This window comes from Ursus maritimus, unplaced genomic scaffold (genome assembly GCF_017311325.1).
Source record: "Ursus maritimus isolate PB19 unplaced genomic scaffold, ASM1731132v1 scaffold_2, whole genome shotgun sequence".
Taxonomy (NCBI): domain Eukaryota; kingdom Metazoa; phylum Chordata; class Mammalia; order Carnivora; family Ursidae; genus Ursus; species Ursus maritimus.
In genome coordinates this window covers 84,751,285-84,765,474 of record NW_024424452.1, presented here as the reverse complement: position 1 = coordinate 84,765,474, position 14,190 = coordinate 84,751,285, and the positions used below count along the sequence as shown (strand labels likewise).

The 14,190-nt window shown below is 35.8% G+C and overlaps 1 protein-coding gene across 2 annotated transcripts in view; it reads left to right on the top strand.

The window, feature by feature from the left end:
• The window catches only part of RNF2 (ring finger protein 2), a 46,601-nt gene extending 32,676 nt beyond the window's left edge, over positions 1-13,925 (top strand). For both annotated transcript variants that reach the window (XM_040636286.1, XM_040636284.1), the window contains 6 exons: positions 2,597-2,685; positions 5,405-5,565; positions 6,198-6,413; positions 10,257-10,529; positions 11,463-11,634; positions 11,922-13,925. In XM_040636286.1, the coding sequence (XP_040492220.1) occupies positions 2,599-2,685; positions 5,405-5,565; positions 6,198-6,413; positions 10,257-10,529; positions 11,463-11,634; positions 11,922-12,023 (1,011 nt within the window). In that variant the 5' untranslated portion in view covers positions 2,597-2,598 and the 3' untranslated portion in view covers positions 12,024-13,925. The remainder of the gene's footprint in view (positions 1-2,596; positions 2,686-5,404; positions 5,566-6,197; positions 6,414-10,256; positions 10,530-11,462; positions 11,635-11,921) is intronic.
• The last annotated feature ends 265 nt before the right edge of the window (positions 13,926-14,190 follow it).

Sequence of the window (14,190 nt, the reverse complement as noted above, 5' to 3'; positions counted from 1 at the left end):
ACTTCCTGAATCTTGTTGCTACAGGAACACAAATATCTAAATCAGATATAATATGGTTATGTGTGGGAGAACTGGTATCTGTAGAAACGAGCCTTCAGCAGAAGGCTTTTTTTATTTCATGGTTCCCATTAATTTGCTGGAGGAGCTTTCTGGAGACAGAAAAAAGGACTATTCTGTTTATAGTGGGCCTCAGGTTAACAGTTACAGGTTGGGACATGGGGTTAGGATTTCAAATTCTTAGAAATTCCCCCTGAGTAATTTTAGTTCTCTGAGAGATTCATTATGTGTGGTAGGATTTAGGGTAGAAATAATGACATATATATCTGCCAGGAAGCACAAAAGTCTCAAGGTATTTTTGCTTGCTTGGGAGTCCACTAGTTCTGATAAGCAAAACGAATGAGAATACTCAGGTTACACTCAGAGGACAGCTTTGAAATTGTAAAACTCTTTTTTTTTTTTTTTTTAAGATTTTTAAAATTTATTTATTTGAGAAAGAGAGCTTGAGCAGGGGGAGGGGCAGAGGGAGAAGCAGGCTCTCCACTGGGCAGGGAACCCGATGCCGGGCTCAATCCCAGGACCTCTGGGATCATTACCTGAGCTGAGAGCAGAGGCTTAGTAGACTAAGGCACCCAGGTGTCCCAGCCTTGAAATTGTAAAAGAAAAAAAAATTCATAACTTGCTCATCTGAAATGTTTGATCATATTTATTTCAAATTGTTGCTTGGGCAAGGGAGAAACTTATGTGAAATGTGGCTTTTCTTGAGACAGGTATGTAGAATTTTAGAGGGGGCTAGAATAGAGGTTAAGTTTCAGTGAAGTGCTTTTACTTCTCAAAGCAAAGTTGAGCTAATTGCTGATTGGGTGAGTTCTTGATAGCAGATCTGTTTAAATGGTATTTGCCGGAAATAGGAAGTTTAGCTTCTTGGATATAAATAGGTCATGTCCTTCATTGTCTACATGCCAGTGTAGAATATATGGTTTACTTAAATCATATGTGTGGGATTTTTCTGTCTACTGAACCACTCTACTTCAGTGGTCCATAAATAACTGGAACTCTGTGTTTATAGCAACTCCAACCCGTATCTTTTTTCTGTGTTCTCCATCTCAGTAAAGGGATGGTTGCTTTCCCAAAGTCCATTTGGACCCTCCTCTCTTACATCACTGTCGAATGTATCATTGGGTATGTCTGTCTCATTCTCTCTGCCCATGTTTAACTGCTTTGGTTCAGATAGTTAAGATCACTCAGGTTTTTGTTAACAGCCTCTTCACTGGTCTTCTTACTGCTATTTACTTTTTTTTGTTCTACCTTCTACACTACTGCTTGAGTTTCTGTGAAACTGATCACATTACTTTCTTGTTTAAAACTTCCAATAGCTTCCACATACAGGCATACCTGGTTTTCATGCCTGTCTTCATACATGCTGTTCTAGTCTGTCTGGAACCCTCTTTTCTACTCCCATCCCAGGGTAGTAATCTCTTGTTTTTTAAAGCTTATACCATCTTCGCTGAAGCCTGCCCTGACTCCTCAAATTCCCCGATCCTATTCTGTAATTCCATATTGTTTATTCCATACTGCTGCTTAGAATTTATCTTGTCAGATTGTAGTTTACTTACTTACATGCATTTCTTTTTTTTTTAGGCTGTGAATTCTGAAACGAGGACCTAGAGCAGTTCTGCTTGGCTAATAATAGATGCCTACTAAATATTTTAATGCTTGGAGCCCCTTCTTTTTCTTGTGCCAGATAAGAGTTAGTCTTCTAAGACTGTCTTCCTCACATGTATCCTAGATTCCATTCTCCTATTCAAAGACAAGCACAGAAGTTGGCCTTAACATTGTTCAGTTTATTCATAACTAGAGGGGAGAGGCACAATTAATATCAGGGTGGTGAGGAGACCTTGAAATCACATTAGATGGTGAGCAATAGGAGGGGCTAGAATATTTAGCCAAAAGGAAAGAAAAATCAGGTGGGATATGATAACAGTACCCAAATATTTGAAAGGTTGTCATGTAGAAAAATTATTAGTCTTAATCATTGTGACTCCAGAGGGCAGCTGTAGGATGAATTAGGTAGCAGTTTTGGGTTCAGCATTAGGAAGAGCTTTCTGAACATTATAAGCTGACTTACTATATCAGGTAGGGGATTTTTCATGAGTGGCGCTGTGAAAGTAGAGGCACAGTGACCGGGAGTTGAAAGTACTATAAAGGAGATTTTGTTATTTCTGGCAAGAATTGACCATACTGGAGAGTCTTAAATTTTCCCGATATAGTTCTAAGTTCCATGACTGTGAATTTTAGAAGCATATTTATTGTTTAGGATTAAGACCGATTTCTGCACATTCAGTAATAATTTTAGCTCTTTCTGTGTGCTTCCTGTTGGGCATTCAGAGATCCGTGATAGTCTCTTGCACTCAGATAGCTTGTATTTATAAGTGAAAAGATTCTTGCACTTTTTTGCACTTTTCTTTTAATTTTTGAGGCACCAGTGTATCATTTCTATTTTGATTATTTTCAGGATTCACGATGCCAAAAAAATCAGTTTTGAGATTAACTTTCCTTTCAGGTACTAAAATTGTTCTTCTTTCCTTTTTATTCTTAGCAATGTCTCAGGCTGTGCAAACAAATGGAACTCAACCATTAAGCAAAACATGGGAACTCAGTTTATATGAACTACAACGAACACCTCAGGTAATGTAGACTAAGATAAACTTGGGGGAAATACAACACATATGGAAACTGGGATACATTTTTAGAAAACTAAAACTTAAAAAAACATAATGGTAATAATGAATTTATATATAAGTAGTCTTGTGTATGTTTGGTTTACACTTCATTGATTCAACAAATAATTTCAGTGTGTACTCTATACCAGGTCCTACGCTAGGCACTAGGTGAAGTGAATAAAATAGATGTGGCACGAGCTTATGGAGTTTATAGACATTAAATGAATAAATATCCAGGGAAGCACACATTTGACAAGTTGTGTAAAGGGGGAAAGTCCTCAGTGCTGTAATAAATAATAATGGGACGGGGCACTAGGGAGATTAAGAAGGTAAAGATCGGGGAGGAGCAGGTTTGAAGGAGATAAACATGCTTAAAATTGAACTCAGTTTGAGATGTCTTAAGTCAGGCAGGCAAAGATGTTAACTTAGGGGTCTAGACTAAATACAAAATTTTGGGGGTTGTCAGCACATTTTAAGCAATGAGAATGAGAAGATCACTTGGAGAGAGGTGAGCAGAGAGGCCCAGAATTTCATCCAGAGGAGCTTCAACATTTAGAAATAAATAAAGGGAAGAGAAACTGGCAAGGGAGATTGAGAAGGAACAGCCAAAGTAAAGAAAAATAGGAGATGGAGAGAGGGGATCAAAATCTAAGAGGATACATCTTAAAGAGGGAGGATGTAGTTACCGTGTTCAACACTACTGAGAGGTAAGTAAGATGAGGATTACAAAAGTGTACGTTGTCTGTGGCACTGTGTACTTACACTTCATGACCTTGGCAGGAGTAAATTCACTTGAATAGATTGTGTTGTGTTGAAGGGGGGAAAAAGTGAAAACATGTAGGTAATTTTTCAGAGACGTTTGATTCTTCAGAGAAGCAGAGAAATGGAGTAGAAACTGGAGGGGAACATGGAATTGGTTTTAAATTTTGTTTATAAGATGGGAGATAGAGGTACACCTGTGCCCTGCATGGCTCAAAGGTGTTTTGTTCCCATGTCACTATATAGCAACCCCATGCAGATGGTATTCTAGGCTGATTTAGTGGAGAGTCAGAGATTGCTGAAACTTGAGAGCAAATAGAATAATCAAAAGGATATATTTGAAAAGGGAGGAAGGAAGGTACTTTTGATAGGAAGAGGCATATTTTCTCTTTGTAGCAAGAAAGAAGATGATTTATAAAAATGTCATACCTCAATGAAATTTGAGGTAAGGTAATCTTTTGAATGTTCAGATGTAGGAAGTTCTGCAGATAGAAGAAAAGGTCTGAAATAGCATAGAAAAAACAAGTTTGTTAAAGAGAAAGTAATTGCTGGGCAGTGCTGAACACCCATTTGAAACTGGTAAAATTTTTAGTGATACCAGTCTGGTTGAATGATTCCCCCCTTTTCTCTCACAGTGCTACACACCTGCACAGGTGCGTAGATAGAGAACATGGATGGTCGAGTTTATCCTGGGGTGGGATTTTGGTAGGCAAGTTCTAAAGAGGAAGAGGGCAGACTTGGTTACTAGCTGAGTCGTCATCATGCTCTCATAGTTTCCTCATTTGTAAGATGGAGGTTGTAATTCCTAAATCAAAAGTTTGTGTGTGTATAGAATTAAGTAAAAGAAAATACTGAAAGTGCCTTCTATAGAGAGGTTGAGACATAGTAAGACACTCAGAAATAGTGGTAGTTATTGTAAATGTAAAGATATTTTACTGGAGTCCTTCATGGACAATAGCTATAGTTTCTGTGTCTTTCCTTGTAGGGTCTTCATTCTTTGACCCTGTAGAGGAAACACAAGTGTGGAGAGCCCGTGGAAATAGGAAGTGTCAGTAACATATGGGAAGCCTTTCATTTCTACCTGCACTTTCCTCTTCAGTAGCCACCTACTAGACATCTTTCCTGAATCCATAGGAGCCAGGATCTGTGCCTTTAGAGCTAGGTAAATTTGTACTCAGTGCCACCTTGTGGGAAAGGTGGGTAGTGGTGAAGAAAGTAGGAGTCCCTCATCTCTGCAGTTGGGAGATGTGCTGGAATTCTACACTGGAACTCCAAATGCATTTTTCCACTGAAATGTTTTTACACATATTGGTTAGAAATACTAATACTGGTACTGTGGATTAAATTAGTTTGTAGGTTAGCCTGAGAACCTGACCACTTTGTATAAAAGTGCTTCTGTAGACCAAAACTTAAGGTTCAATAAGTGATCTTGAAATGAAATCCTGTTAAACTGTATGTAACTTAGACATACTTGTATTGAAATCTTAAAATATTTAAATAGATGGCATGAAATACATAGTTTTGTTATCAAAATGGTAGAATTTGTGAAGATAGAAGAATTAAAGTTTATTTAGCCTTCCTCATTTTGAAGATGAGAAGACAGGTTAATATGGCTAGAATTAGAACCTGAGGCATCTGATTCCAAATTCAGTGTTTTTTTTAACTTGGCTTTTAAACATATCATTATTTATTCATTATATTTAAACACATTCTTTTTAGCTTTAAATAAGAGCATTGATATAATGCAGTGGTGGGGCTGAAGGGGGTTGGGGAAGATTATGATAAAACACTGTGAGTTGACAATGGTGGTGGCTGGGTGATGGGTACATAGATTTTCATTTTTGTCATTTTCAGTACTTTGTATGTTTGAACTTGTCCATAATAAAAAAAATGTAGCATTTAATTTTAAAGTGACTCTTCTACAGGAGGCAATAACGGATGGCTTGGAAATTGTGGTTTCACCTCGAAGTCTACACAGTGAATTAATGTGCCCAATTTGTTTGGATATGTTGAAGAACACCATGACTACAAAGGAGTGTTTACATCGTTTTTGTGCAGACTGCATTATCACAGCCCTCAGAAGTGGGTATGTTGAAATGAGTTATACTAGGTATTTAGTTATACCAAGATGGTGCTGTATGGGTTTTGAGAAGTACACTCTATAAGTAATTCATTTGAGAACTGGAAATTTTTCTGAAGTCTAAGTTTTAATTATTGGAGAATCTTTGTTTTGAAACAGTTGATTTTATACAATTTTAAAAGCTTTATAGCATGAGCATTTGTTTTGAGGAAATTATAAAACATGAAACTGGTTCTTCTACCTCTAAATTAGGTTTAAAATATCTTTATGAATCCTATTTTAATAAAAGGATTGATAACATAAATTAATATGTATTAGTGGGTAAATTTTCCTTGTAGGGCATGGATATCAGGAAATTTATATTAGCAAGGAATAGATTTTTATTTCTAAAATGATACATATAAATTATCATTGGAAAGTATTCAGATTTTTGCCTGTTGGCAAATACTGCCCGAAGTTCCCAAAATCTTGTTTACCCTCAAATCAGAATTTCAAAGAAATTCAGGTTAATCAGTTTAAATTTCTGTAACTGAGTAAAGATATTAGAGTAGAGATAACTATCCAGAAGTTGGATATTTTTGTCGTTAGCTCAAAGATACTGACATTGTTTACATTTTCTTTCCCCTCTCTTTATTTAGCAATAAAGAATGTCCTACCTGTCGGAAAAAGCTAGTTTCTAAAAGATCACTAAGGCCAGACCCAAACTTTGATGCACTCATCAGCAAAATTTATCCAAGTCGTGATGAGTATGAAGCTCATCAGGAGAGAGTATTAGCCAGGATCAACAAGCACAATAATCAGCAAGCACTCAGTCACAGCATTGAGGAAGGACTGAAGATACAGGCCTTGAACAGGTATATGGGAAAGAAGGCCAGCAATGGTGGACATTTTTCTGAATACTTTTATTAAGATAATTGAATTTACTTAATAGCCTCCACTTTGAAAAAGATACAATGCAGTAACATATAGTAGTTCTGCATGGTTACCTTTCCATGCAGGCATTAATATATACCTCTAGGAGTTATTAGGGTATTCTGTTGACAGTACTAGTCTCTCTTGTACCCACTTCCCCCTCCACTTACCATTTTTTTTCTTCTCTTCTATAGCAAAACTGCTTGAAAAAGTTGTCTGTACTCACTATCTCCAGTTCTTCTCCCATTCTATTTTGAACCCCCTGTAACCAGGCTTTTATCCCCTCCCCCACCTCCAGAATTTCACATTATCAAATTTTCCAGTGACCTCCAGATTGCAAAGTCTAATTGCTGATTCTCAGACCTCATTTTCCCGTCTTCCTCAGTAGCATTTGACACAGTTAATTTCTCTTTGAATGGTTTTCTTCACTTGGCTTTCAGGAGACAATATTCTCCTGGTTCCTTTTGTATGAATCAGCTATTCCTTAACTCAAATTTAACATGTCTAATACTGAACTTTGTATTCTTACCCCCTACTTCTCTTCATTCTTGCTCATTTCAGTTGATGGCAACTTTGTCATTCCATTTGCTTTAGCCAAAAACTTTGGAGTCAGCCTTAACATTTCTCTTTTTTCTTACACTATATACTCCAATCTGTGAATATATTTTTAACTTTCTCCATAATATATCCAGATTGGTCTAGGCCACCACCATCTTTCATTTGAAGAATTGAAATAGTTTTCTAATTGGTCTTTCTACTTTCCATGCTTATCTCTTCAAAGTCTGTTCTCAGCACAGCAGTCGGAGTGATTCTGTTAAATTGGAAGTCAGATCTTGGTTCTCCTTTGCTTTGAAGCCTCTTATGTCTATCTTCTCTTCACTTTCAGGTTAAAAGACCTTAATGATGGCTTTCAACACCCTGCATAACCTGGGCGCTTTCTTATGCTCATTCTTGTTTCCTTTCGGATACTTCCTAATATATTCAGGCCTCAGTGAGAGTCATCATTTTCCAAAGTAGGAGATGCCAGTAAAGCCCCATCCCAGTCTAGTGTTTCTCACCTTGGCTGAACATCAGAATCACGGAAAATTTTAAAATTTTAGGACCTCCGGTATCATCCCAAACCAAGCAAATCAGAATGTTTGATTGAGGTCCAAGCACTGCTATTTTTAAGGTTCCTGAAGTGGTTTTGAAGACGATGTATTACATTGTAACTATATTAAACTGACCTACAACTCTGTTTAGCAAAGTAAAGTATTAAGTGTTGAATGTATTTATTTTGAAAGAACGCATTTCTAAGAGTTTGAGGGACTTTAATGGTGTTCATTTTAGTCTTTTAGCAGGACAGAGAGTCCCCTTTGTAAAATCTTCTGCAGATAGTCCTTTGATTTTTGCTTGAACATTTCTAATAGTGGGAATATGTGATAGAAGCTCCTTTCATTTGTTCACAGCTCTATTACAGCTTCCTTGCTGTTCTTCAGACTTCCGAAATATGGTTTCGTCTCAAGGCCTTTGTACTTACTGTTCTTTCTTTAAGGAACCCTCTTCCAGATAATCCACATGGCACACTCTCACTCTCTTCAGATGTCTGCTAAGTTCCCATCTTCCACCTCAGGACACCAGCCATCTTACTCTCCCTTCCTCATTTTTCTCCACAGCACTTACTCTCTGACATGTATGTTACCTGCTGCACTAGAACAATATAAGCCCTTAGAGGGTAGAGAGACCATTAGTATTACTGATTCTTGTAACTCCATTGCATAGAACCATGCTTGGCTTCAGGTAGCTGCTCAGTAAATATTTTTGAATGTAGGAATTTTTTTAAGTTCTTCTTTTATATTGAATTAAAATTAGTTTCTTTTGTGTAGCAGTCTTGATCTGTCTTTGTCAAAATAGTTATATTGGATTCTATACTTATTTCAGATTCTACTTCTGTCTACTAGTTCTTTAAATAGTAGAGGCTAATTTTTTTTTTTTTTTAAAGATTATGTGTCAGAGCGCGCACAAGCAGGGGAAGCAGCAGGCGGAGGGAGAAGCAGGCTCCCCGCTGAGCAAGGATAGAGCTAAATATTGACATTCCTAATTACTGTTACTGTTCCTCATATGACATTCAAGTTTGATAGTGTAGGTCTAGGAATGCTACCTCTAGAATAGTATGTAGTATTATACATATGATTTGGTAAAGCAAGATTCATTAATCTTTATTATGAATATTATTTTAAGAATGATGCCTGAAATAAATCAGCCTAGCTCTGTCAACCTCAGACTTCTTTGGAAAGAAATTTGGGATAAAAATACGTACATTAAGACAAGTAACCTTGTTAGATTACTTTATAGTTAACTGAAACAACTTTTGCTTTTGTTTTCGTTGTAGATTTTAGGAAATACAGAAGTATGGTCTTTATATTTTCACTGTTGAATTTTTCTGTTGCATTATTTTTGCCTATTCATATCATTTATATGTATTTTATATTGTGATAAAAAAGATATAATGTAAAATTTACCGTCTTAACCATTTTTAAGTGTACAGTTCAGTATTGTAAATCATTCACATTAATGTACAGCCAATTTCCAGAACTTTTTTCATCGTGTAAAACTGAAACTCTGTACCCATTAAACAACTAATTTCCTCCTCCTCCCCTCATCTCATGGCAACCACCATTCTACTTTCTGTTTTTATGAATTTGACTAATTTAAATACCTCGTATACATGGAATCACGACTGGCTTATTTCACCTTTTAAGACTAATATTTCACTGTATCTGTTCACGTCTTTTTGGATCGTAGTTTTGTCATTTGATATATTAATGATCCCCTCTTAATTTTAAAATGATCTATAGATTTCATAAACCGTATTTTGTGTTTTTGTTATTGTTTTTAAAAAGTATAAGTTCTTGAGCATGTTTCCTAAGCAGTCGGCTATAATTTCCTTATACTGGGAGTAAACATGTCATAATGATACTATCATTTCTGCATATTTCTTTCATATAAAGATAGAGGAGGGGCAATGTGGTAGAATGTGTATCACATCCTAGCTGTAGTTTTGGCACTTACTAGCTTATAACCATGGATCTTTGAACTTCAGTTTCTTTTGTTTTCTCAACAATAAAATGATGATAATGTTAACTACCTTGATGATTGTTTTGACGAGTAATCAGATCTGTATACAAAGCACCTTGCCCAGTTATTGTGGGTTTTTTTTTGGGGGGGGTTGTTTTTTTGTTTTTTGTTTTGTTTTTTTTTGTATTTGAGCTTGTTAGACTGCTTCTGTAACCATGCTTGTGATTTAGCTATCCATCTCATTTTTCTCACTAGCATAATTTTACAGTATATTAGCAGACTTTGAGTGAGGTTGGCAGGGAGGGACTGCTTACTGTTCTCTTAAATCTTGTTTCCTTAAGAACCTTTAATTAAAGAGGCATGAATATCTTCCCTTAGAACTTTTACATTTTCATTTCTGAATCATGCCTTTCTTGAAAAATCTCATAACAAAAAAATTTATCAACATGTAAATAAAGATTTGCCAATAATTCCTATAGTCAACAAAGAAAATTGTTAAGTGAATATAAACATTTGTTTAAATCATTCAAGTATATGTGTGTGAGTGAGGTTCTTTAGAACTTTCTGGGACTTGAAGTTTCAAAATAAATGCCGTTATCCAACTTGGAGCAAATTGAATTATGAAGACTTTTTTAGAATTCTAAAGTTCAGTAAACGTGTTTCAAAATTAATGCATTGAAAAGGTCCAAATGTAAATTTTATGCAACCCCTTATTTTTCCTTTACTAGATTACAGCGAGGCAAGAAACAACAGATCGAAAATGGTAGTGGAGCAGAAGACAATGGTGACAGTTCTCACTGTAGTAATGCTTCCACACACAGTAATCAGGAAGCAGGACCTAGTAACAAACGGACCAAAACATCTGATGATTCTGGGCTTGAGCTTGATAATAACAATGCAACAGTAGCAATTGATCCAGTAATGGATGGTGCTAGTGAAATCGAATTAGTATTCAGGCCTCATCCCACACTAATGGAAAAAGATGATAGTGCACAGACAAGGTAAGTGTGTAGGTTAGCTTCAGGTTATCTGAATTCATAATACTTAATTTGGAGTTAAAAGGCAATTTTGTATAAGAAGTAAGGGCAGTATTTGTCATGCCATAGATTGCCAGGGTTCTTTTGGATGTTTGGCTGCCTAGATTGTAGTTTTCCTTCTTCCTCATGTGCTTCCTACCCACTTTTGTGTATCTAAAAGGAGTGACCCTGGGGCACCTGGGTGGCTCAGTTGGTTAAGCATCTCCTTCAGCTCAGGTTATGATCCCAGAGTCCTGAGATCGAGGCCCCTGTTGGGCTCCCTGCTTAGTGGGGAGGCTGCTTCTCCCTCTTCCTCTGCCCCTTCCCCACCCGCTCATGCTTTCTTTCTCACTCACTCTCAAATAAATAAAATCTTTAAAAATAAATACATAAATCAATAAAAAGAATGAGCCTCCTAGCTAGAGAGGGAAGAAGAGTTCTTTAAATTTTATTTATTCAGTGAGTGATTGAATTATAAACCACGCTTTTAAAAAAAGTCTCAAGATTAGTGCTTCTTGGCTCTGTCTTAAAAACCAGAAAATCGATCAGTTCTTAGTATAAAATTTACTCAAAATTTTATTATTCCTCTTGCTGCTGTAGATGGCAGAATTCTGCTTCTTGGGGTTGAGGGGTATCCCCCTCCCCCCTGCAGTACTCCTTGTATTTGTTTGATTTTTGTCATTTTATGTCATCTTTATGGATGGTAAGGTAGGTAGAGCTTTTGTGCCCTTAAGACAGATGGTGAGTATGTACTTTCCCCTCTTCTGTACCTTTCAATAAAAAATGTTTAGGTAATAGAGGAATAAATTTTTGATACTATTTACATTTTATTTAGCTTGTTAGAAATGTATTCTATAATTTGAGTATGTTTTTATCATTAATGTGGATTTTTAAATTATTAATGATTTATTTTTCCAGGTACATAAAGACTTCAGGTAATGCCACTGTTGATCACTTGTCCAAGTATCTGGCTGTGAGGTTAGCTTTGGAAGAACTTCGAAGCAAAGGAGAATCAAACCAGATGAACCTTGATACAGCCAGTGAGAAGCAGTATACCATTTACATAGCAACAGCCAGTGGGCAGTTCACTGTGAGTATTTAAAAGAGCAAGCTGTTGAAACCGGGAGCATATTCACCATCTGAGACTGGCAGGTGTTTTTGTGGAGTCTAATGAAGATGGTTCAGGGACCTGAGGCCCTGACAGAATGAAAACTTGCATTGGGGTAGTTACCTTTTTGATATATTTTGGTTGTCCTTTAATGAATAGTGTAAGTGACAAGTTTTATCTTAAGATTTTAAAAAAATGGGCTTTGATGTTTGTTTCATCTCACTACTGTGCTTTGAACAGTTTTCTAATTTTTTCTTTTTCTGTTTTAGGTATTAAATGGCTCTTTTTCTTTGGAATTGGTCAGTGAGAAATACTGGAAAGTGAATAAACCCATGGAACTTTATTATGCACCCACAAAGGAGCACAAATGAGCTTTTACTAAAACCAAGTCTGAGAATGAACTTTTTTTATAGCCTATTTCTTTAATATTAAAGATGTAACGTCTTTACTTTTATGGACAGAATCTTGGATATGTTGTTCAGTTTTCTTTCTGAGCCAGACTCGTTTACACTATTAGAATCTTTTCCCCTTAATTTAAGATTTCCTTTTTGGAAGGGACTGCAATTATTCAGGACTTTTTCTTTCCTTTTAAAAATATATCTAAGTTGTATGTTTTCATGAAGTATGGTTCCATTTGGAGCACCCTTTTGACCCAGGAATTTTTCATAGTTCCATATTCTTAAGTGAAGATTCAGTTGGCAATCCTTATCCCTCTCCTCAAAAGTTTTTTAGGCCTACAGAATGTTAAATAATATGTATTTTGACTTTTTTTCCTGGAGTCTTGTATATTTATAGTTTTCTATATAAGCTGTAGTATCTTCATGAAGACCAAGGCTCAAATTTACTGTGCTTAAAAAACAATTCTCATAGGATTATTATTTTCATGGTATTTTCTTCCATAATCTCATTTTTTAAAAAAGGTTCTTTATGAACTTAGTGTCCATTGTCATGCAATGTTATTTTTTTCCATTTTTGCCCTCTAATTTTGGAATTTCTGATCCTAGGAAAGAGAAACAAAATGTCCAGTTCTATGAGAACTTGGTTCATTTACAGATTTCGCTGAAGAAAGAAAAATTAAATTGGTCTTATGTAGTCTTCAAGTGTATATTTAAAGAGGTCTTTTTTGTATTAGCTTTACTGTCACTTCAGTTCCTTTATTATGTGTTTGATGTTTTTTCCTATTAAAATACCAGAGATATGGAGATATTTTGCACTTTAGCCTTGATGAAAAGTACAAGATATGTTCAAAGCTTCCCTAATTCTTTTCTTGTTGGTAGCCACGTAAGTTTCAAAAATAACATGGCACATAGAACTAACAATTGGAAAAAAAAGTGCTTCTGTTTGAAAAGTGTGTTCAGCATTTTGGGTGGCCCTATCAGTTTATAAATTTGGTGCTCTGCTAATCACACTCTTAGAGAAGCAAGTTAATGGAGCTTGCGCCCTGCCCTAGTGAAAGGTTATTCTGTAGAAGAATGTCAGCAAGTAGGGTGAAGTCATTCTATTCTTCTTGATGCAGTTTTATATAGAGGGACAGTGTTGGGCTTTTGGAGCCAGAAAGCTTTATGAAGATAGATCAGAAATAAGATTGACTTCTGTGTTACTTTTCATCACTGTCCTGATTCCAGGTATGTTTCCAAGTTTATAATTATCACAGTATTTACAAAGACTTGATTGCATTGAGAAATTAACCCCAGAGGGTTTGTTTTTTTGCCAGGGATGAGTAGTCCTCCAGTACCATTGTAACTAAATAACCTGTCTAGTCATTGTAAATATTTATCTGTCATTTTTGACAGATTGGGGCCAGCTTGATGTTTTAAATCTTCAGTCCAATATGAAAACTTAAAGGCTCATTAAATTTTTTACCATTTTACTGAAAATATTTAAAATCTGTTTTTACAGTTTTATTGGTAATCAGTGCCATGAAATTTGAAGACCACCAAAAATCAAGGGAAATTTTGTATTCAATTCCTTTTCTGGTGTAATGTTAAGTTGTATAGATTATTAATGCATGTCCACTGAATATAACCCTGGTTTTGTGATATAACTGCTTAGATTTTATTGGTGATATTAGATTAGTGGTTGCATTAAATAACTAAATTCCCATTGTGATTAATTGAAATTTTGTCTTGAAGCAGAAAATTATTTGTGAATATAAGCTTTGTGCTTAGAGAATGTATGTTTCTATCTGTTGGTATGGGAGGATGTAAACTCTTTGCATCAGTGAATTCATTAGATGTGTAATTCTTTGCAAAATATAATAGGTATTTGGTAGAGCATCGAGTGTAGTGTGTGTGTGTGTGTGTGTGCGCGCGTGCATGTGTTTGGTGAGTGGGTACTGTTTACCATCACTACCAAGGTTTTGTAAAGTAACTTCAATACCCACCCTTTCAATTGAAGAACGAAAGGCTCACCAAATGTGGTAAAGGGCCTTTGGATACATAAAATTTATTATAGTAAAATATACATAACCAAATTTACCATTTGAACCATTTTTATGTGTACAGATCAGCGGCATAAGTACATTCACAGTGTTATGTA